Genomic DNA, 23433 nt, shown 5'->3' with positions numbered 1-23433 from the left:
AAGGTTATATGACTATAAATATTTATATTTAAAAGTGATTTAAAGTATAAATGAATTATGAGCTTGTTTATATAGACCTGTCTTAAGCTTTTTTCCCCCCTTCCTGTTCCCCAACCTCAAAGGCATACCTGAAAAGCACTTACCAGAAAGACAGCAAGAATACCCTTTTTCTCCTCCTCAAAACAGAAGACACCAATATACTCTCTTACCACCAGACTGACTATTTTTAGCCCTCCTCTGCTGAACTTGCTACATCTGAAAGTCTATTCAAAACGTTTTTAAAATGACAGCATCATAATAGTGTAGTGCTATGCTGTGCAACATGATTGGTGTGATTAAATAAAAGGTATAAAATACAGGGTTTGTATAGTTATGATGAGCAAGTCTCCTCTATCAGGTAAACTGAGTTTCTCCCACTCTTTAATGAACCTCAGACAGACCAAATATCAAAACACTAACTGCAAGTAGTTAAATGATGGAAGCAGGGTTTTACCTTTAGGTAAATGGGATAATACCAAAGGGGCCACATAGCTAGATCCCCTGCAGGCTGCACTGTCAGCCAAAGAGCAGAAGGGAGTTCATTAGAATTAAGATTCCTCACGCCAAACAAAAAACAAAACAAAACCAGCAGTCGGTTAGGGTTTGCAGAACTGAAGAAACTCCCAACTTCAAGGAAGGCAGTTCTGATAGCTTAAATATTCTTCTTCCTCCCCCCATGATGAGGCGACAGAGCTGTGTCCATCTTTAGGGTAATAATTCATGAAAGGTGTGGTAGACCTACTGAGAATAGGGAATTTATCACATTAACTATCTTCCTACCCTAGCAGTTCAGCAATACCCCTTCTTCACAACAAACCTGCAAACTTTACAGAGCAGCTGACCAGTCTCCAGCACTACCAATCCTGCTGTGAAGCCAACATTTGGAACATTTGCAGCCTGATGTAGCCTGGAAAGTGACAGATATTTTCCACTGGATAGAGTCCTTAATATTTAATCAATGTCTTTTGCTACAAACTGATGCTGTTTGTACACACAGGCTAAAAAAAGCTTTTTTACCCCTTAATCAACTCTTTCTTATTCAGCAGCTGACATAGGCAAAGCATTATTTTTAGAGAATTTCCTATTAACCATACTGTCACGTTAATTTGGGAGGATTTTTAAGTAACCAATCATCATTTCTTGTGATCCAAATACTTTTGTGATGAAGGGCTGGGCAATTTCATGCTCTCCACTTCCTCTCCATTAACATATTATGCGGAAAGGGAAAATACTGTATTGTAAAAATGCACACAATTTACAAGCTGGACAGTAGGGCCTTCTCCAGTAGAAGATTTGTTTCCAAGCATCTTCTCTGAGATGGACCACGTGGCCCTCTCATTTTACCACCTAGATAGTTTGCATAAGAACCCCAGATTTGTGCACCAACACGTGCACATGAGGTATGCAATTTCTGCTGAAAGCTGGGCCTGTTTTCAGGTCATCTTTTTAGTCATGGACGCCAGAATTGCAAGCACTGCCACCTGCATTTGTGTATATAAATGAATATTTTGCATGCACAATTGCGTAGCAGGGCAAATAGTGCAAAAAACCTCTGTGGGAAATGTCATTGGCCAGGTTGAAGGGCTCTGAAAATTTTGTCTTAAGTATTCCAATTCCTACCTGCAATTTTTCTCTCCTCTCCCTGCCTCTAGTTCCTCTGCATGTGGAAATGGCTATAATTATCTTTATCCTAAACATTCAAAATATGCCATGATACTTGTCAGTTAAGTGAGATCTGGCTAATCTTGTTCATGATGGCCTGCAGCCATACCCGAGTAGGCCTTACTCTTTTCCAGCTCTCCCGGTCTATGCAGGATTGTGCCTAACTTCACAGGAGGCATCTAAGGAATTTCCAGAGTACCAAAGGAGGTGGTGTTCGTGGTTACGCCTCTGAGCTAGTAACGAACCAGTGTCCAGCACCGTGTTAGAACACACGCTAGACAGCTGAAGTGCTGGTTTGGGGATAAGAAGTAAAATCAAAGTCCTACCCACTTGTGGTCACTAACGTTCCCATGGCACTTCTTGCAAGAGAGCGTTATCTTAGCCCATATAGAAGTTTGTTCATACAGCTTTCCCTATGGTTACCTAACACAGTATAAAGTTGTTAGCATGGACCATTCACAAAGCTCAACTTTACCATACAACCCTCCCACAGGATCTCAGTTGCAACTTCACTATCCTGAATACCATCCTTGCCCTGCTGAACTCTGAGATGCTCCTCCTATTGAAGAATTAGTTCTAGTGAAACCAGCAGGTCTGGCTGCCTTTCAGAATTTATTTGGGAGAGGAATTTGTTTTGATAGGCAAGTAAAATATGATTAGCCTTCATTATCACTAATTGTGGTAACGGCCTGACACGGATTGTGCACAAACATAGAGATCATACACACCAGGTTCAAAAGCCATAGTCAGGTTTTAAGACACACATCTAAACAATTTGGTTTATAATACACACCTGACAATCTCTTCATGCAGTGCTGTTTAAATATTAGATCAAAGAATTTTTAAAAAATTATATACTTAAAATTTTGAAACCTAAGTTTAGAAAATACCCAGCCTCCTATCTAAACGACACAATAGGACAGAAATAGGCTCTAGTTGGTTCCAGCTAGCACCCTTGCTGGAAGCCCCAGCAAACACAGTAAGACATGAGTGAGCTCATGGATCTAATTAACCTTTCACCCACATGTGTGGTCTTTCCAGGACAGGTGTGAAACTGATAGGCAAGGAAAGTGTAGGCACTATGGCATCTGCCTCACAGACATAGGATTTCAGCTTGCAGTTCTGTCAATCTGGCACCTTCCATAAGCCCTAAAAATGACTTAAGAAAACAATGTTATCCTAGGACTATGGCCTCTTGCTGCTGCCACCATTTAAATGTTAATGCATTTATAGACAAAGAAATGTCAAGGTGCAACTAAAATATTTTATTGCCACTGCGAGCGACATTGATAGTGTAACATTTCATGCCAGCGATATTATTTCTATTAAACCAAGTGACTGATGTAAATGAAATCATTTCCTCTAATGGATGCTGGTGATGTTGAATGAGAACTGCTCAATACACCATTAGTGAGATGCTGCATTTAGACTACACTAAGTGACCATTTCAGCCATGTTATGCAACTCAGTCAATCAGACAAATGTAATCTGATCTACCAAGATGCATTTAAACACAGACTTTTGAAGAAGACTGTTTCTGACTGCTGAAGTTTTTTTTATCATGCAATAATGGCCAGCCATCAAGCAACTTCAACTGCTGTCACTGTTTCCATTAGTGATATAGCAATTTCTAACAAGTAGCAGCACATTTCAGAAGTGACAGAAAAGAGTGGAAAGAAATATTTCTGTAGTTCCAAAGAGCAGCAACTAAAAGGAGGAATTATGGTTTGGAGTAATGGTATTACCTGATGTTACATGCACTTAAGAGTGGAGCTGGTCAGAAAAATTTACATTTAGCATTTTTTCCACCAGATATACCAAAATAGAAACATTCCAAAGGACCATGTCAATTTCAACACAATGCTGCCAAAACACTAGGCAAGGTTCTCCTGATTTCCTGTGAGCTTGCTGGACTCCCAGGGACCCAGGGCTTCCAGCTCCTCAGTAGCCTGATTGCTGGGCCAACCGGGAGCCAGGAAGTTAAAGCTCCCAGGCTTGCAGTTCCTTGGCAGTATGCCGGAACTCAGGTTCTCGAGCTCTCTGACTGGTGCCCTGCTTGGCTTTGTGCAGTTGTTTCACAGAGAATTTCAAAATGTTTTGTTTTCATTCTGAATCAGAATGAAAGCAAATTTCAAAAATCTTGAAATCCTCTGCAGAAAACAGATTTACCATTCTTCACCCAGCTCTGCTTAATAGGAAAGCAGTAACCACCTGAGAAATCCAATTATCCTAAAGACTGAATTTTTGTCCTCCTGTACTCAAATCTGAAACGACTGGTCCTGGTAGAAGTTAAATGAGCTTCTTTGGAGCTGTCAAAGTAACTGTCAGGCTGGATACAAATAGGCATTATGGGTAGCAACTCTGTGCTAAAAAAAAACATGTCAAATGCAGACACACTGCAGTGCATTTACTGCCTCCTACTTTAGACTTCTTGGAAGAGATCCTTTGAATGAATGATCAGGCATAGCTCACTTCAGTCAGTCGTGCATGTTTTTATTAGAACTTGCTTGAATAAACGAGCTACCAGAACAAAGCTTGAGACTATTCCAAAGTATACTCACTGATGGTTTCCTTTATGAAATACAAATACCCAGAGCTGGTTTAGTTTCTGAAATGCTATGGGAGTGCAATGATAGTATTAATCAATTCTAATTATACTGTGCATGTCTACAACAGAGGGGAAACAAACACAAATGATTATACAAAAGCAGCTTATTCTGTTTGATGCCAGTACTGAATGTGCACTCTTCAGCAAACCACAAAATTAAATTTATTCATGAGGCAAATGACAGAGTTGTTTCCCTGCATTCTGGAAACATAGGTTCAAATTTTGATATGGTCAGATGTGGAAGCAAGTCTGTAGTCTTTTCATCTTCCCTTGTGCATATTTGTTGATACCACAAAGCCTCCACAAAACTAGATGGTCTTGGGCAGCAGAGATCCAGGACATGAAAGCAGGAGTGTGACACAGTGTGGCTCTCTAATATACTGGCAGAACACTGTGGGGAAGTGGCACGACTGTTCATACGCTATACCTCATTCTAGTAACTGCCTTTTGAAAATGCCGGCCATTCATTTAAAAATTTTAATTTGAAGACAGTGCCCACAACAGTCTAACTCCGGTGCTGTCATAAATGTAAAGGGAAAGGTAAACCCCTTTAAAATCCCTCCTGGCCAGAGGAAAAATCCTCTCACCTGTAAAGGGTTAAGAAGCTAAAGGTAACCTCGCTGGCACCTGACCAAAATGACCAATGAGGAGACAAGATACTTTCAAAAGCTGGGAGGAGGGAGAGAAACAAGGGGTCTGTGTCTGTCTGTATGCTGCTTTGCCGGAGATAGAACAGGAATGGAGTCTTAGAACTTTTAGTAAGTAATCTAGCTCGGTATGCATTAGATTATGATTTCTTTAAATGGCTGAGAAAAGAATTGTGCTGAATAGAATGACTATTTCGGTCTGTGTGTCTTTTTTGTAACTTAAGGTTTTGCCTAGAGGGATTCTCTATGTTTTGAATCTAATTACCCTGTAAGGTACCTACCATCCTGATTTTACAGGGGTGATTCCTTTACTCCTATTTACTTCTATTTCTATTAAAAGTCTTCTTGTAAGAAAACTGAATGCTTTTTCATTGTTCTCAGATCCAAGGGTTTGGGTCTGTGGTCACCTATGCAAATTGGTGAGGATTTTTACCAAACCTTTCCCAGGAAGTGGGGTGCAAGGGTTGGGATGATTTTGGGGGGGAATACGTGTCCAAACTATGTTTCCCAGTAAACCCAGTTAGAGTTTGGTGGTGGCAGTGGTTATTCCAAGGACAAAAGATAAAATTAATTTGTACCTTGGGGAAGTTTTAACCTAAGCTGGTAAAAGTAAGCTTAGGAGGTTTTCAAGCAGGTCCCCACATCTGTACCCTAGAGTTCAGAGTGGGGGAGGAACCTTGACAGGTGCCTAAACTGAATATCCCATGAATGGAGTCTCTACCTTGTCCTCAACATAACACATGGACTAGTCAGTCCAAATCCCCTCCATTTCTGGGCTTTGGCTATAGAAACACCACCACAATGTAAACTTCAGCCTTCACTTTCTGACAGAACTGGGCTGATCCTAGCTTTTCCCTCCAGAATACCTTGTCTCAACTCCCTAAATCACCCTAGCCCAAGAGAAGCTCTCCAGTCAGCTTAGGTAGTGTCTTCACTAAGCGCTACAGCAGCACAGCTACATTGGTTCAACTGCGCTACTGCATGTGTAGACAACCCCAAGAGTGGTCCAATTTTCATCTGTGCCTCCCATTGCAAGATAGGGACCGACATCTCTAAAAATCAAACCATTTTTATCTAGATCCCACAATATAACATTAGACGCCCTAATTGGAAAATGTTGGCCTGTCTTGATATATTCCTTCTCAATTCTTCCTCTTCAGTACAGTGGGGTCTCCCATTTCATTGGACTTGGCCAGCAAGAGGTAGGGGGGCTGGGCAGGGTGAGAGAAGTGTGGGGATGGGGGGAAGAGAACTGGGGTGCCCCTGCCTCCTCACCTCCTACAAGTACCAAGCATCCCCCCACACCTCTCACACAAACCCCCTTGCAGACACTCACTGTCCCCAAACCTCCTGCACCCTCCCAGCTACCCACTGCCATTGCTCTCCCCAACATCTCTAAATTTAGCTAGCTGGGCTATCCCTCTCCTATGTTGGGGGTGGGCGTGTGTATGGACTGTGCGTGCACGAGTATGTTTGAGAGAGACCGAGAGGTCCCCTCCCTTTCACAGTCTCTGGACCTCAGTGGCTCAGGGGAGCCCCCACAAGCCCAGGGGCAACCTCTGCCACAAAACAGACAGCAGCTCCACTGTGACATGGTAGACCAGATGCCAGCTCTTGCCAGGGCTACGGCGTCAGCAAAGCACTGACAAATTCATAGCTGGAAACCAAACCAGCTCACCCGTATGTTAGTATTGTTCACAATAGGTGTTAAAATTGTAAATATGAATTTAGACTCTATAACATGCTTGTAAGTTGCTGCATGTATTAGTCTTATTTGTAATGTCTGTATCCCATGCTATAACATAATGTGTAAGTTCTGCTTCATAACTGTAAAAATGCCCGCTCTGAACTTGTGACCCCAGGCAGGAGTGTTCCCCAGCCCATCACAAAGGATTATCAAAACTAAGTGGGCCATTGTGAAACATCATGATGCAAAGACTGGGTTAAATAGCCCCCTCATATCCGTGAAGGTGCTACATGCAAGAAAGCTCAACCCATCAGCATGAATTCTGGAAGAAGGAAATACAGGTAGCTGACATGAAAATTATTCATTTCTTTGGGCTATCTCAGGGCTGGAGCTAGGAAAGAGAAGCAGAGATCCACAGGGTCAACCTGGGTTAGCCCTAAAAGACATTCAATGCTGACCGATTACTACAACTCTGTCACCTTTTGGAATAACAGACTAAGTCATTTGTGTGTATATATTGCCTGCTTTAACCTGTAAATAGCTCGTTTCTTTTTCCTAGTTAATAAGTCCTTAGTTTACTATAGAATTGGCTACAAGCATTGTCTTTAGTGTGAAATCTGAGGTAGAAACTCACCTGATATAAGTGTCTGGTCTCTTGGGACTGGAAGCTTCTGTGATCTTTGGTATATGTGGCAACCAGCTACAACTCAGTCCAGGTTGCCTGGGTGGCAAAATAGACTGGAGTGCACAAGGGGACTGTCTGTAACTCCAGGGTAAGACTATTTTAGTGCTTCAGGAGTTCCCATTTGTTACTGGGTTGGTGAAATCTAATTACAGAACATACAACCAACTGGCACTCACGGTCATGAACCACTCCTGACAGCGTGAAACCCACCTCACCCTATAATCTCCTCTTCCTCAACTCCATCCCCCCTCTGCAGGAGGACCCCAAGTCCCCCACTGCCCCGACTCCTGAACCAGAGCCCCCTTTCCACAGCCCCTTGCCAGCATCTCCCACCACAAGTCCCAGGAGAAGGGGATCCTCCAGCTCTGCTGGTCAGTGCTACATCTGCCACCCCTCCACTCCACAATACAGGTTCTGTGGCCTGGGGGGTGGCATGTACGGAAATTTTACCTCAGATGGTCTTGAAACCCATGCATAACAAAGCTTGTTAACCGAGAATTCATGTAGTTTCACAAAAGATGTCAGGGACTGTTCTCATTTAGGTCAAGTCAGGATTTAAAAATGTGGTAAATCTCTTTGTTAAAAACACACACAATTCCCTCTTGATATCTAGTAAAACTGAAAGATTTTCTCCCCTAGCAATGCATCTAAGCAGCTGTTTTAGATTGGATCTGAAAACTAAAACCTTGAAAAATCTGCCCACACCAAATAATCTTCTACAGTATATTGCTGCTGACTGTTTAAAGAAAAAACTCCATTCCCAAAACACACTTGGTTTGAAGCCTCCATCTCTGCAAGTCAGGGAATCTTCACAGATTAAAGAGCCTCCTTTTTCCTGAGAAGAAAAGGATTGTCAGTCAAACAAGGCTCATTAGCACTCCAATGTGCTTCACTGAAGACTGTATATCTGGCTCCTCTCTTGGAAGGCAGAAAGCTTGCGGCCTTCTGATAACTCTGTGGTTCCAACATCTGGACCGGACAGTTGTTTAAAAATAATTTAACCAATTTTAACGTTGGTTAAATCAAGCCCCATTCCACAGATGATCCAAGAAGTTTCACAGTAGGGTAACTATATGGTTAGAGTGAGATAATCAAGCACATCTTTGCTCCACACTTTATGGAAAGAAGAAACATTGCAAGCCAGATCCAGCTGTCTTTATATTTATTCCTTACTGGCGTCTTTTGGAATTTGGCCGTAAAGATTTAATCCTCTCTCTTCAAACTTATTCCCATTTCCTAATTAAGGATGTGAATGCAAGACATTTGTATATTGTATTGCTTTCTTCCATGTGTGTTTCAAACTTGTTGAGGCACAAGGTGCAGTTTGGAGTATACCTTCAAATCCTAAAATTAGTGAGAATGTGCTATGTGTTTATAAACATTTTAGGTTAATTACAACAAAGTACCAGCTTTATAAATTTTCAATATGCCAAAGATAGGCCAAATAAGAGCCCATACTGAAAGTGAAAAAAAATCTCAAGGATTTCTGTTAAATTACAAGGGTAAAATAGAATTATTTCTCCTGAGATCCCTGGGTACAAAAATGGTTACCAAGTGAGACTATGTTCAGATATCTATGATTAAGCACACCAAGAGACAAAAAACCTGCATGCTTTTCAGATCTAAATTATGCCCTACCCTATGAAAGACTGAAAAATTTGAGGATGGTTTGTGGGACAGTGATTCTCAAAACCTGCACGGGTATGGGGTGGCTCTTCTAGTTCTTCAGTGAAGTACAGAAGAGTCTCTGAAGAAATTGGATTTTATACATTTGAGTCAATTAATCTATGGTTATTACAGGCTCATCAATCTCTACTCAGTGGTCACCAACCAGTTGATCACGATCATCTTGTTGATCCTGGAGGATCTCCCGTTGATCACAATCTCTTGTTGTGGTGCGGGGCTGCCGCTAAGGCAGGCTCCCTGCCTGCCCCGGCCCCACACCGCTCCCGGAAGCGGCCAGTGCAGCCCCATGGGCGGGGGGGTAGGGGTCTCCCTCCGCATGCTGCTCCTGCCTGTAAGCACCACCCCCGCAGCTCCCATTAGCTGGGAATGGGGAGCTGCGGGGGCACTGCTTGCAGAGAGGGGCAGCGTGTGGAGCCATGTGCCGCCTATCCCCCAGGGGCGCATTGGCGGTTTCCAGGAGTGACGTGAGGCCGAGGTAGGCAGGGAGCCTGCCTTAGTGGTAGCCATGCTGCACTGCCGACTGGGAGCTCCTGAAGGTTAGTGCTGCCCAGCGGGAGGCCGCACCCCAACCCCCTCCCAGAGCCAGCACCCCAAACTAGCTCTGAGCCCCCTCCTGGAGCCAGCACCCCTTACCCCCTCCTGCACCCCAAACCCCCTCCTACACCCCAAGCCCCAGCCCTGACCCCACTTCCAGAGCCAGCACCCCATACCCCCTCCTGCACCATAACCCCCTTCCCCAGTCCAGAGCTCCCTCCTGAACCCAAACTCCCTCCCAGAGCTTGCACCCCTCACTCCCTCCTGCACCCCAAACCCCTGCCCTAGGCTTAGCCCAGAGTCCCCTCCCACACTGCAAACCCCTCAGCCCCAGCCCAGAGCCTGCACCCCCTCCCAAACCACTTTCCCAGCCCAGTGAAAGAGAGGGTGGGGCAGAGTGAGTGACGGAGAGAGTGGGGTGGGGCTTTGGGGAAGGGGCAGGGCCTCAGGGAAGGGAAGTGGTAGATCCTGGATTGCCCTTAAATTCAAAAAGTGATCTTGGGTGTAAAAAGGTTGGAGACCACTGCTTTAGCTGGTCTAGCTGCCACTAGAGGGGGACAAAGTGCCACAGCAAGCCGGCATAGGTTACATCCATCTCCAGTGGGGCACAGTGTATGTAAAGGAGGAGAGGGAAAATCCACTCTTGAAAAGGACCCTTTTAAAAATCCACTCATTCGGGAGGAAAGGTAAATGAGAAATCAAAGCTCACAGAGACAAAAAGTACAATTGGATAACTAAATATTTTACATGGCAGGTAGATCTTCCTCTAAGACCTAATGTGTTTGGTTTGTTTTAGAAGAAATTAAAAATTGCTGACTGTCTTTAAAGTCCAAAGGGCTAAAGCTGATAGGGATTTCACTTGTCAGAACGATTTTTAAATGAGAAGGTCAAATCTACCTTTAAAAGTTATCACCCTAGAGTTATGCCAAAATATAAACCTGGATGGAAAGAAAGAATACTTTTACTAAGGAGAATTTGAAAACAATAGCATCATCCCAGGAAATAATCTAAATAAACTTCTGAGAGACACTAAAGATTATCCTGACAATATGTCTGGCAGTCATAAATGGCATAATAAATATCAAACAAAGCCATAGGGCTGATTTAGCATCTAAGATTAAGATTATAAGATCAATACCTAATCAAAACGATATATTTACGCCTTCTAAACTTTGTCTAGCCCTCAGTCTACATTTTTATTTTTGTTTTAACTGGTATGAGCTAAAATCCAGGAGACAGAGTTACGATCTAGATGGGGGTGGGGAGGAAGGATTCATCAAGCTACGATAACCACTACTACACCGATGAGGAAATCAAAGTGTTAATATGGGGTACTGTAGCCTCTTGTAGAAGGTACTGTTTATCTCTTTATGTGTTCAACTCTGGATGACTCATCAAAAGGCACTTCCACAATAAAAATAGTGGGATGGATGAATTTTGAGCACTGAACATTTCTTCTTTAGTAGAGTATTAAAGTGTCACACTAAGTTTCCTAATGTTTTATGATTTGTTACTCCATTTTGACTTTGACAGACGAGACCTGCCAGCTGAGATCCTCACCTCCCCATTCTGGGCCCTTAATGCCACCCAGAAGGGCTGGAGTGACATAAATGGCCTTAGAAGCTCTGTATCTGTAAAGATAATGATTCCCCCCATGCATAAACGGTGGAAGACAGCTATTATAATCCCTGCTCCATAGACGACTCATGCCTCTTCATGGGGGGTGTGCGGGGGGCACAATCTAAACTAGAGAACATGTGACCATGTGACCACCCTACATGTCTCCTCTGCCCAGCAATCTCCCTGCCCTGCGCTCAGCCAGGGGCTGCCGCACTCTCCCTGCCCCACCAGAGTTACCTGGGGGGAGGGGCCCTGTCCTTCTCCTGCTGCGCCTCCCCTCTGGCACATTTCTGGCTTGCTCAGCCCCTGACCCCCAGCAGACAGGCCTGGGCAGGGAGCAGAGGGGACAGGGTGGCCTGCCGCTCCAGCCAGACTCTCTCTCAGGCAGCTACTGCGTTGCACAGAACAGTGACCAAAACAGCTGGCATGAAAAGTGGCTGGTCCCACCCCTTCCACTCCCTCCCTGGGCCTGGATGCCAGGGACAGAGGCTGAACATGCCAGGGGTAGGCACAGCAGAAGAAAGAAGCCCCTCCTCTCCCCCACCGGCATGACCCCACAGACGGCCCAACCCCTGCATCATCTATGCCCTGCTCTGTCAGAGACCGCACCACAGTACACAGTGCTGTGGAGATTTCAGGCAGCCCTCATGGCCATCTAAGTTCCACCAGGGGATTCTCCTGCCTCCAGAGCAGCCCAAGATTGGGATGGTGCAAAGATCCCACCTTAGCCCCTACTACTCCTGACTATGAGTTCTGTATTACACAGCATAGAATCTCACCTTAGTGTTGCCAATTTTTGTTGGATGTATTCCTGGAGGTATCATCACATGACATAATTTTTAATTAAAGACTTTAATTCCCATAGACTCCAGGACAACCCTGGAGGGTTGGCAACCCTACCTTTCATGTTTGAAAGAGAAGGGTCGGTGATAACAGGGTCATGTTCAGGACTTACTGTATCATCACTCAGACACCTGTCAAGTATAATTTTCAAGCTCTCAAGCAGAAGAGAGTTACCAAATGGGAAAAATCTGAGAATATAAAGTTAAGGGAAACTAGAATTAAAGTAACAAAAGGCTTCTGGGTTTTAGGAAAAAATATGGACTTTTCTACTCCACTGACTAATGGTTAATTAAGCAACTGTTATGTGTATGCAAATAGTCTCTATTTTAAAATTTAGATGTTAGAAACACTATTTCTAATATTTATGAAAGTTACTGGGATTGGTAAAGTCCTCTTTATTTGCAAGAGAAATATGACACAGGTAGCAGCAGTACAAACCTCTCCCGTCATTCCACCCATGTGGACCATGGAAATTTTTGTACAGTTTGAGTAGCTACCATTCTTATTAGCCCTCAGTTAGAGACAGGTACATACACACTCCCTGAAGTATAATTTGTTTACATTTCTGTTAATCTAGTGATGAACGTGATTGCAAAAACCCATCTTTAAGAGTACTGATTTCACTGAAATAGCTCTTTCCTTTCTCTCTCTTTTTGCTTCCTCATTAATTTTGAGTAGTTCCACACCTCTGTCAAATAGTCCTTCTCTAAGCAAATGTCATCTTACTTAAAAAAGAAAACTAACTACCACCATTAATAGTGTGGATTAAATAGGCAGGTTTTGATGTTGTGTCAACAGCTATTTATGACCTCAGTTTTCATAGGTATTTTATTAAGCTGGGTAAGACATTGATTTTTCTATTTGCTGTTGTCAGGCAACTCTTACTGAAAAGCCATGACTCAGGCAACATATCCAGAAGTGCTGTTTATAGGCTAGAGTAGGATGAAAATGATGGAAATGTCAAAGAATAGGTATTATTTCAAAGAAGTAAACTATTACCTTAGAAATGGGAATACCCAGTCATTCATGATCTTCACAAGAATTGAAAGAATGCTCCCTTTTTTTTTTTTTTTTTAATTTTACCCTACGTGTCTGGCCAAAGTAAATTGTAGAATTTACCCAATCCGGACAGAAATCAGAACCTGGACAAGCATTTTGGTTCATTTTTTAAAATATCCTCCATTTACTCTTGCCCCAGTGTGTTTTTGATTGTGTTCTCATCTAATGGTTCTGTGTTGAGACTCTGAATTGATGGCAAATCAGATTATTGGCATGGTTGGCTTCTAAAATATCCAACTAACATCTGATGGGAGGTAAGCAGAGGTGAAAAATAATGACTTGCACACCCAGGAAGGCTGGAGAGAGCTCACAATTGAAAAAGAAACTTTCAGACTTCCAATTCTGGGTGACACCACTGGCCATATTGTCTGCTGTAGTGAAGCAGTGTGGAATTTACTAAAGCCAAGCAAAGTGAATAAGCAACAGCAAATATTTTATACAGACTAATAAAGACTTCCGATAATATGTGCAGCACAGCAGCGTACTCCTGGTATAAGCACAAAACTGTGAGAAGGTTTGCTGAGATGGAAATGAGAAGGAATTTCACCCCACTGAGGGTTGGTTTTGACAACGGAAGCCTGGGCATAGCATTGTTTTTACAAAAGAACATGGGGTGAGGGATGGGGATATAGTACACTAGAAGAAGTTTTGCCTTTTAATCATGAGGGCTACTGAACCAATGACTGGAGTGAATAGAGCAGTTATATTTTCATTTCTAGATATCGGGAAAGAGAGTAAATTTAATCTGCAGTTTACAAATAACAATGGAAAGAGGTGCGGCAGAGAGAATTACAGAGCATACAGCCCTGTCTGGCACTCCAACTGTTACCTTCAGGCCCTCGGCTTTCCAGGCACAACAGTGGGGATGAGAAGTCCAAGATCTGTAACTTACCAGATGCACTTCTGACCCCTTTCAGTCCCTCCCAAGTGCACCCCTCAGGTGACAGGCCTGACTTCCTGCACCTTACTCTGGGTGGAACCAAGTGATCCCACAACTCTTCGGTTGGATCTCTGGGCTGTAGAGTGGGCCTTAGCTCCACAGTGCCTCTGATAGATAACAGGTTTCAGAGTGGATAGATGAGGGATCCTATACCTTGGGAGAAGAGAATCTCCCCATCTTCCCCAAAGCCAAGTTCCCTTCTTCCTACCTGCTGCGAGTAGGCAAGTAGCATTTCCTCCCTTAGCCCTCTCAGAGTCATGTACATTTTGACAGTAGTCTGAGAGTTCTCCTACCCTCTCAGCCACTGCTTTCCCTACATCCCTACAAACAGTTGCTTTACACTTATCTGGAGCTTTTCCAACCTTTGAGCAGGTACTATAATTTGGCAGTATTCTTTACTCGATGCCCCTTCTCCCAGGGAGGTTTTGGCTTACAGAGCTTTTCAGCTGTGCCTCAATTTCCCCACTTCCAGACAGAGTTGTGGCCACAACCATGCTCATCTCTGCCTCTTCCCTAGAGAGGCAGGCAGTGAGCCCCCTTGGTCATGGGATCTGGATTGAATGGGTTTGCTTCTGAGCTTGTTTGGCTCAAACCCATTATATTATTTGCCAACACCACATCAAAAGGAATATCCTCCAAAAACCCCACTGTCAAGATGCCAGGACCTTCTTTGGTGTGCATCAGAACTCAGGCCACTGGCATGCCAGTAGGGTTCACCACAGGGAATCCCACCTTTCACCCACACATTTGTCAGCACTTGCTGAGTCTGAATGGAGTTTGAATAAACTGTTAAATGTGCTAGTGTCCTGTCAGCTCAATGTCTCCCCATTTATTCTCACCTCCCAATTCTATTCGGGATCTGACTGTATGGTGCTCTCCAGGGTACAAGACACATGTACTGTACATTCCCTCTGTATCTGCACTCACAGTTAGCCTGATGCACTAACGGGATAGTGTCATAGCCTCCTTCTGGCTGAGCTTCCAGAAAGTTAATCTGCCATGGTGAAGTGCCAGGTCCTTGATTCATGGTCACTTGACAGCTTATCCACTTGTGCCCCATCCCCTGACAGGTATAACATCTCAGTTGCTTGAGACCTTTCCTTGAGGGTCAGCTTGGAGCTCTAACTCCCCATGGCTTGATTTTGCTCACTTCTCACCCCTGGTGAGCACCCTCATGTCTCTCCATCTGTTCTAACCTGACAAGGTCATACATTGCATCTGTGGCAGCCTGCCCTATTTGCAGAGGTAATCACTCCTTCGTCTGGTTTGCTGCCTCCATATAAGTTACACCTTTGTGCTTTGGCACCCCCAAAAAAACCTTTCCTATCGGCCTCAGGTCCAATTTAAGGAGCAGAACTGGCTCAAATTACAAGCCTTCTCAAAGGAAGTGAGATCAGGATCACTATAGCCCCTCTCTCTTGAAATCAGGGCAACAATTTAGCATCTATGCCCCCTGTGGAATTGGCATTCCATGTTCTTTTCCTGCTTAATGGGACATTAAGAAATTAAGGTACAAGATGTCCAATTAACAAAGAAGAGGAATAAAAAATATTACTAAAGATAAAGCAAGAGGGAAAGTGGTTTATAACTTTTTTGGGTGGGGGAGCCAGGGGAGAAGAAAAGTACAGGTAAGGAAAATGAGTCACAAACAGCTCCCTAAAAAGCAGTTAGTGGACAAGTGTGGAAAAACAGGATTTTACCCTAAACAGCTTTAAAAAGTCTGAGGGGATTGAGCTGTTGTGATAGTGCAGGGAGCTAGGTCTTTCCCACAGAGGTGAATGATGCAGTTCAACCACTCTGGGACTGGATCTCTAGGCAACAGGTCCCATTTCCCAATTGTGTTAACACAACAGCTGTGTTTGGCACCCTTTTCCTCCGAGAACCTGTGACATTGGCTGATTAAAGTGACACAAAAACAGCTTCTTCAAAATAAAACATTATTCATTCACCCAATGGTACAAAGGTAAGATGCCTTTTTTGTACACTTCCCCTAACCTACAACCTATCTTTGCAAGCATTTGTAATTTGTAAGTGTTTTATGGTTAATTATTTAACTGAAAATAAATTAACATAAATGATTCCATTAAACACTGTGAACCTGTGGTTCTTCTGGGGAAAAAAAGAGAGAATCTTTAGGTTTAAATATATGCCAATGAAGCAGAACGGCTTTTAATAAAAAACACATTGTTTTCTCATGAGCAAAAGGAGCTTTTAAAAGGGGAGATGTATAATGGTTTGAGATGTCTACAACAGTTTCAAAATACCCTTCTTTATGGCTGATATTTTTTCAAAAAGATAGCAGGGTCCAATTGTGCAGCCATATTCATGTTCAGAATATGGCTGCACATAAGTGCTGTTAACCAATATGACTAAGAGTTGCACAATCTGGCCATTTATGAGGGGGAGAATAATTACTGGACAAGATTAAAAATGTCTGATTAGATTATTTTGCAATCAAATGACACAAAATTCATTTCACAGGGCCCATTTCTTACTTAGGCAATTCTTCCATTGCTGGTATTGAGAATTTTGCCTGAGTAAGGACTGCATGATTGGGCCCTATAGTGTTTCAAAGCATGTTGTCAAGAAGAGCTCATGAATAAGAAAACTGTACTGAATTCCTGGTTTGAATATGAGATTGTGAGCCCCATTGTACACCCATTAATCATGTCAGATTATTAACAAGTGGGAGCTTTGGAATGCCAAAAAATTGATATGATAACTGCTTCTGCTGTGAAAATACATAGAGACGGGCTGCCTGTCTGAGGTTTAATTTAGTGCTATTTCTATTCACGATTGGGATCTATGCACTGAAACCTTCCCGTGTAGTAATGGAGATTGCACGGCGGTTATTGATGCCATGTGTCATGTAGCAGTAATACATTGTGGAGTGCTTTTCCAAGTCACTTCTCAGACAAAACTCGCGTCAAGAGAATGATTTCAGACAGGCACAGGGCACTAACACTCACAGTATTTAATTGATGCTGTACCTTTCTGTTCAAGTATTAGGCTATGTCTACACTACTCAGCTTTTAGCGACAGGACTGTGTCACCACGGCCGTGCCGCTAAAAATCGTGCAGCGTAGCTGCTGTTTGTTGGATCTCCTGCAGACAAAATGCTTAGAGGGAACTAGCTGCAGACCACCTGAATGGATCTGTCTGAGGACCACAGTTTGAGAACCTCTGATCTACACGATTAATAGTTTTCTTATTAAAAAATAGAGCCTCATACCTGTTCTTGTGGCCATTTCTGTCTGTCTTCTGGAGTTCTTGACTTTGTTTTAAAACCTCTAGGCATATCTCCAACATGCTTTGAAGAAGGTGGAATATTCAATGATTTTGGCCTCCCTTCATGTCTGTTGGTACTATGACCAGCATCACCTTTTGGACAAGTCTCTTTATAGTCATTTTGCACATTTTCAGTCCCGCCATGATCAGGGCTCATTTCTGTTGTACTGTTAATGCTGCTCATACTCATGCTCATTTTAATCTCAGCTACAATCTGGTCAATGTCTTCTTCCTGCTCCTCCAACTCAGCATCTTCTTTCCTTGAATGGTAGGGCGACATCCCATGAGTGTTTCCATTAGCTTCTGGTGGATAATAATCCTGATAGCTTTCTTCATTTTGACAGTATTGTATGTTTTCTTCTTGGTCTTGAATTTCCAGAGAAGTTACTTCATCCTCCAAAATCTGAACACAGTTATCTTGGTAGTCTTGCCCTTCTGTCACTTCACTTTCATCATGGTGTTGGATGTTAGCTTCTGTCCATTCTTCTTCCACAGCTTCTTGACATTCATCAGTTTCAATTTGGTGTTCTTCATGAGGTACATACTCTTCCCCATTGCAGTCCATTCCTTCCAGATAACTGTCATCCTCTGGACAGTATCTAATATAGTATGTGATCCCTTCCTCCTCCTCTGGCAGGCCTTCATCATAGTCCTCCTCTTCAGAGGTATTATTCACATAATCAGAGCTGGAATCGCCATCTCCACTATTATCATTGCACTCGTGTTCCACAGGGGTAGGGCTACCTTCTCTGATAGCTGTTAGCTCTGCCTCCTTTGCTATGTAATCTTCACTAGGCAGGTCATTTTCCTCACTTTCAGGCTCCCTATGGTGAGATAAAGTAGGGCAAGGTATTACCCTGTGATCCAGCATGTTGGTTGTAGTGCTTTGACGTTTCCTGTTTGCCATAGCCGACTTCTTAGGTGACAATCATTTCTGAGCAATTACTGTAAGGAAGAGGGAAAAAAACACATTCAGAAAAAGGTCATCAGCAGGGATCAGAGTGATGCTAATGGGAAACAATGAAACGGATACTTTTAATTTGGTATAAAACAACTACTTACAAAAAACACTCTCATAAACTATACCATCAAAACTACACTCAATGTAGTCAAAAGGAAAGTTAATGGAGTTGTGCTGGATGAACCCAGGTGTAACAGTGATCAGAATCTGGCCCATTAGTATATGCATAAACAGTAACAACATAAAATAAGAGAAAACCAGTGATGAAAATAGTTATAGAAGTCACAAAACTCAAAAGGAGGTAACACCTTCACCTAGACAGGTAATACTGCAACTCTCTATTAGACTTTTCCTGTACAGAATCTTTTCTATGTGGAAGATAATGAGTAATTTCAACACCATTTGTTTTCTGGGTGGGGGAGAGTTCTGTGAGAGTATTTATATGTGGTACTCTTGGGGGAATTCTGTAGCACTGCACACGTACAGAATTCATGTCTCCCGCAGAACGTACATTCTGCTGGAGAGATGCTGCAATTATACCTTTCGTCAACTGGGGGCTGCTGTGGCACCAGAAGAGAGAGCAGTTGGCTCACAAGCAGGAGCAGGGAGGGGTCAGAGGCTGCCTTCCTCAAAGGGCTAGGTGTGGAGGCACAGAATATGGGGGGGGGATACAGGGCTGCTGGGGTGGTTACACAAACTGGGTTTCAGAAGGGTTAGTGGGAGGAACAGAGTGGGGCATGGACACAGGAGCTAGTGGGTTGACATTGAGCCAAGGGCTGAATGAGAGTGGGGCTGCCGGGCCACATGGGGACAGGAGGAAGAGGGCTGCAGGGAAACATAGGGACAGACGTGCCTGACTAAGTGAGAGAGGCTAGGGGGCCAGCCAGGGTCTGCATGGGGGAGGCTCCCCAACTCTCTAACAATCCCTCCTCCTGCAAAAAACTCCCACCCACATCCAACAATCCTCAGGTTCACTCCCAGGCTCCTTCCCTCTCCCTCAGCTCCTCCTTTACCCCTAACTGCCACAAGCGTTTGCACTGCTTCTGAGGGATACAGGAAATAAGTTTCTGTATTGTAGTTTAAATGATTACTCCAAGGTCTGTATTAATATGCCTACTAAGGAATCTATTTGTCAAAAAACATTTCCTGAATCTTTTGTTGTCTGTATTGTTACATGCTGACAGGTATTTTAATAAATTACCAAAATAATTCAAACTAGCATGATTATATTGTGTTATTTTGACAAATAAAATATGCAGAGTTTTGCAGAATTTTAAAATATTGTGCACAGAATTTTTAATTTTTTGGCGAGGAATTCCCGCAGGAGTAATGTAGGAAACTGACTTGTATATTTATTGAATTCTATTGTATTTGCAAGAGGAACACACAGGTTTATAGGGTTTTTAAGCTATATTCATATACACATTTGTATTTTTAAAATATTGTTAATATTAGGCAACCAACATTTTAAAAATAATCTCTTGGATACTGAAAGGAAGAGACAAACAGAAAGCCCTACAATTATGTGTTAAATATATTTCAATACTGATGAATATGCTGCAGGAATGCTTAAATCAATCTTAAAAATTAATCCCAAACTTCAAACATGGGGGTTCCCCCTCTCAAATCCTTTTCCCAGCAATGAGTCATAGAATGACCCTCAGCAATAAAGCAATTAACATTACCTTCTCAACAGACAAATTAGGCATTCCTTCAATGCATTCCGTATTTACTTAAGATCAGACCGAGCTCCCATTGAAGCTGGGTGGGAAGACTCCATTAATTTGGGAGTGGGATTAGGCATTAATTAAACATTACTCACTGCTTCTTTTTTTCCACAGAAAAAACTAAAGCATCTTCATAAAACCAGAGCAATATCAATAATTTGGTGTTTACTGAGACCCACCACCTGAATTTGTATCAAACAGGATCCAAGTAGTGTTGAAAGACAATTTGTTTTCAAACAATTAAACCTATACACATGGGAAAAAATCACAGACACATTAATTACTTCCACTAGTGCCTATTCACATTTAACTGAATATTTTACTTGTCTAAATACTGATTTCAACAACATACTATAGAATTTGTTTATATAAGCTGCATATCATTTTGATATATCTGGTAAGGGCAAGAGGAAAGTGGATAACACTAGAGGTGTGTGGCACCAGTGTTAAACTATTAGACTTGAAGTTTCTGGCTACGTTACATCATTCTCATCTCTGACTTCTTTCAGCATAAGCATTTCTCTGTTGTTGCCTACCTCACTCCCACTACACACGTCATTGTTGTCTCAAGCTGATGCAGTTGATTAAAACAGGTGAAGTGAACCTTGCTGATCTTCACCTGTTTAGAGTTAATTTAACTTAGATCATCACACCTACTTCTGAAATTATGCCTTTTACCACAGAGATATTTCAGCCACCAACATGATCATGATCATGTCTAGTTAAGTAATCGTATAATCACCTATGTGCATGCACATAGCAACAAGACAACTGCACAGAAACAGCAGCTGCATAAATGGAAAATTCTTACAAAACATAAGAAGTGTCAGAGAAAAAAAATACTGAAGCCAGCTGGCACTATATATCTAAAAACTGATTGTTTAGGTCATGTATAGCATTTACATCTGCAAGCGAGCAGGCAGGATAACTCATTCCTGGCTATTCCTCAACTGAGTTATCAAACGGGTCATAAAAATTCCCAAATCATAGCATATTTTATGTTATAGGTACCAAATCCAGAGCCCTGGCACATCCACAGGTTGGAGGCCAGTGGTACTATATAGCCAGCCAAATTCTCCTTGGGGCAAGGATGGTCCAGCTCTAGGACTGGGGAAGATTAGAGACACCAGTGATGGGAAAAGATTTTTAAGAAGCCCCAGACATGTGCCGTATTTCCCAAAGTGCTTGCTGCCTGACACCCAAGGAGATTAAATAAGCAATATTAGCCCAAACAGCAATATCACCACTGATAGTTTTAAAAGACAGCTGAGAATCAGGAGTGACCATCCTTAGGCAATTTATTCCAGTGCTTAACTATCCTGATGGTTTTTCCTAATGTCCAACCTAAACTGCCCTTGTTGCAATTTAAGCCCAACGCTTCTTGTCCTAATCTCAGAGATTAAGGAGAACAACTTTTCTCCCTCCTCCTTGTAACAACCTTTTATGTACTTGAAAACTGCTATCATGTCCCCCCTCAGTCTTCTCTTCTCCAAACTAAACAAACCCAATTTTTAAATCTTCCCTCAGAGATCATGTTTAATCACCTTTAATCATTTTTGTTGCTCTTCTCTGGACTTTCTCCAATTTGTCCACATCTTTCCTGAAATGTTTTTCCCAGAACAGGATACAATACTCCAGTTGAGGCCTGGGTACAGTGGAAGAATTCTTGTGTTTTGCTTACAACACTCCTGCTAATGCAGGGGTCTCAAACACAAATTACCTTAGGGCCAGTGCCAGTCCTCAAATCCTCCCAGCAGGCCAATAATGTCACTGAAAATGGTGTTCAGAAAAGAAAATGTTTATACTGTATATTTTATTTCTAATTTCTTAGAAATAATAAAACTGTCATACAACTTTATACAATTCTTCACTTGCCAGAGAGTTTTTAGTGTTTGCCAGACACCTGGCAATGCTTCAGTTCTGTCAGTTTGTTTATGCTGGCCTCAGTGACTGAGCAGTTGAAACCTTCAGGATTGCAGCAAGGTGGGCATCAGATAGTTGTGTTCGGTATTCTGACTTGTTTATATCCATTGTGGAAAAAGTGATGCTGCCTCCATGGCTGACTCTGCCCGGCGACTAGTGATGGTATCTCTGTCCCTCTCCCCCAGCCAATGGGAACTGCGGGCGGGGGGAGGGGGCGGGGCAGCACCTGCAGCAGACAGAGCCTACAGCGTGGCTGCATATATCTCTCCTCTGTGGGCCACAGTGGGGAGGTTCTCAGGCTGATGATGGCCCGCGGGCCAGGACTTTGAGACCCCTGTGCTAATGCATCCCAGAATGATGTTTGCTTTTTTTTTTTGTAACAGTGTTACTCTGTTGACTCATATTTAGCTTGTGATCCACATTATAGTAGCTCCATCTAGGTCGTATTTCCCTAGTTTGTTCATGAGAAGCTATTTGAGACAGTATCAAAAAAGGCCCCATCTACACTGGCAAGTTTTTGCGCAGTAAAGCAGCTTTCTATGCTGTAATTCCCGAGGTGTGCACGCTGTCAAGCCCCTTAGTGCACAGAAACTGCACAGTTGTAGTGCTCCAAACAAACCACTCCAACGAGAGGTGTACAGCTTTCTGTGCCGGGGCTACAGGGCTGTGGTGCCAGTAGACACCGTGGCGATGACAGGGCTGCGATTGGCCTCCGGGAGGTGTCCCACAATGCCTGTTCTCACCTCTCTGGTCATCGGTTTGAACTCTACTGCCCTGCCCTCAGGTGACCAACCGTCAGCCCCACCCCGTACATTCCTTTACAAATTTGAAAGTCCCCTTCCTGTTTGCTCGGTGATGCATGCAGTGGCCTCAGCGCATCTTTCCAGGTCGCCATGCCTGCTCCACGCACCAGGTGATCCCCAGCTTGGAGCACTGCCAAGCTGCTGGACCTCATCAGCATTTGGGAAGAGGAGGCTGTGCAGTCCCAGCTACGCTCCAGCCATAGGAATTATGATACCTATGGATAGATTTCACGATGCATGATAGAAAGGGGACATGACCAGAAGACATTGCAGTGTAGGGTAAAAGTGAAGGAACTGCGGAATGCCTACAAGGCGCAGGAGGCAAATCGCTGCTTCGGTGCTGCGCCCATGCGCTGCCGGTTCTACAAAGAGCTGAACGCGATAGTTGGCGGCGACCCCACTTCCACTGCAAAGGCCCCTGTGGATACTTCATTGGCTCACGTGCCAGCCAAGAATGGACCGAGCCTGGAGGAGGAAATCTTAGACAAAGACGGGGTGGGGGAGGGACCCAGAGGCAGAGAATGGCTCAGAGATCAGAGATGCAGGCAAACAGGAGCTCTTTTCTACCCCAGAGGAGCCTAGCCAGTCACAACAGTCGTATCTTGGTGAAGCGCAAACAGGAGAGGAGGCCCCTGGTAAGTGGATCTGATTTTGGGAATTGATGAAGCAATTTGTTGGGGGCAGGAGGGGTGCAGAAAGTAGGCTTGTCTCCCACTGCATG

General features: G+C 43.3%; 1 protein-coding gene across 2 annotated transcripts in view; it reads right to left on the bottom strand.

The window, feature by feature from the left end:
- The window catches only part of APBA2 (amyloid beta precursor protein binding family A member 2), an 81700-nt gene extending 63495 nt beyond the window's left edge, over positions 1–18205 (bottom strand). For both annotated transcript variants that reach the window (XM_077828430.1, XM_077828431.1), the window contains exon 1: positions 17243–18205. In XM_077828430.1, the coding sequence (XP_077684556.1) occupies positions 17243–18205 (963 nt within the window). The remainder of the gene's footprint in view (positions 1–17242) is intronic.
- Positions 18206–23433: the final 5228 nt, after the last annotated feature.

The sequence above is a fragment of the Eretmochelys imbricata genome, chromosome 10 (genome assembly GCF_965152235.1).
Source record: "Eretmochelys imbricata isolate rEreImb1 chromosome 10, rEreImb1.hap1, whole genome shotgun sequence".
Taxonomy (NCBI): Eukaryota; Metazoa; Chordata; order Testudines; family Cheloniidae; genus Eretmochelys; species Eretmochelys imbricata.
Note: the sequence above shows the minus strand (reverse complement) of the source record. Positions and strands in the feature narration are given on the sequence as shown.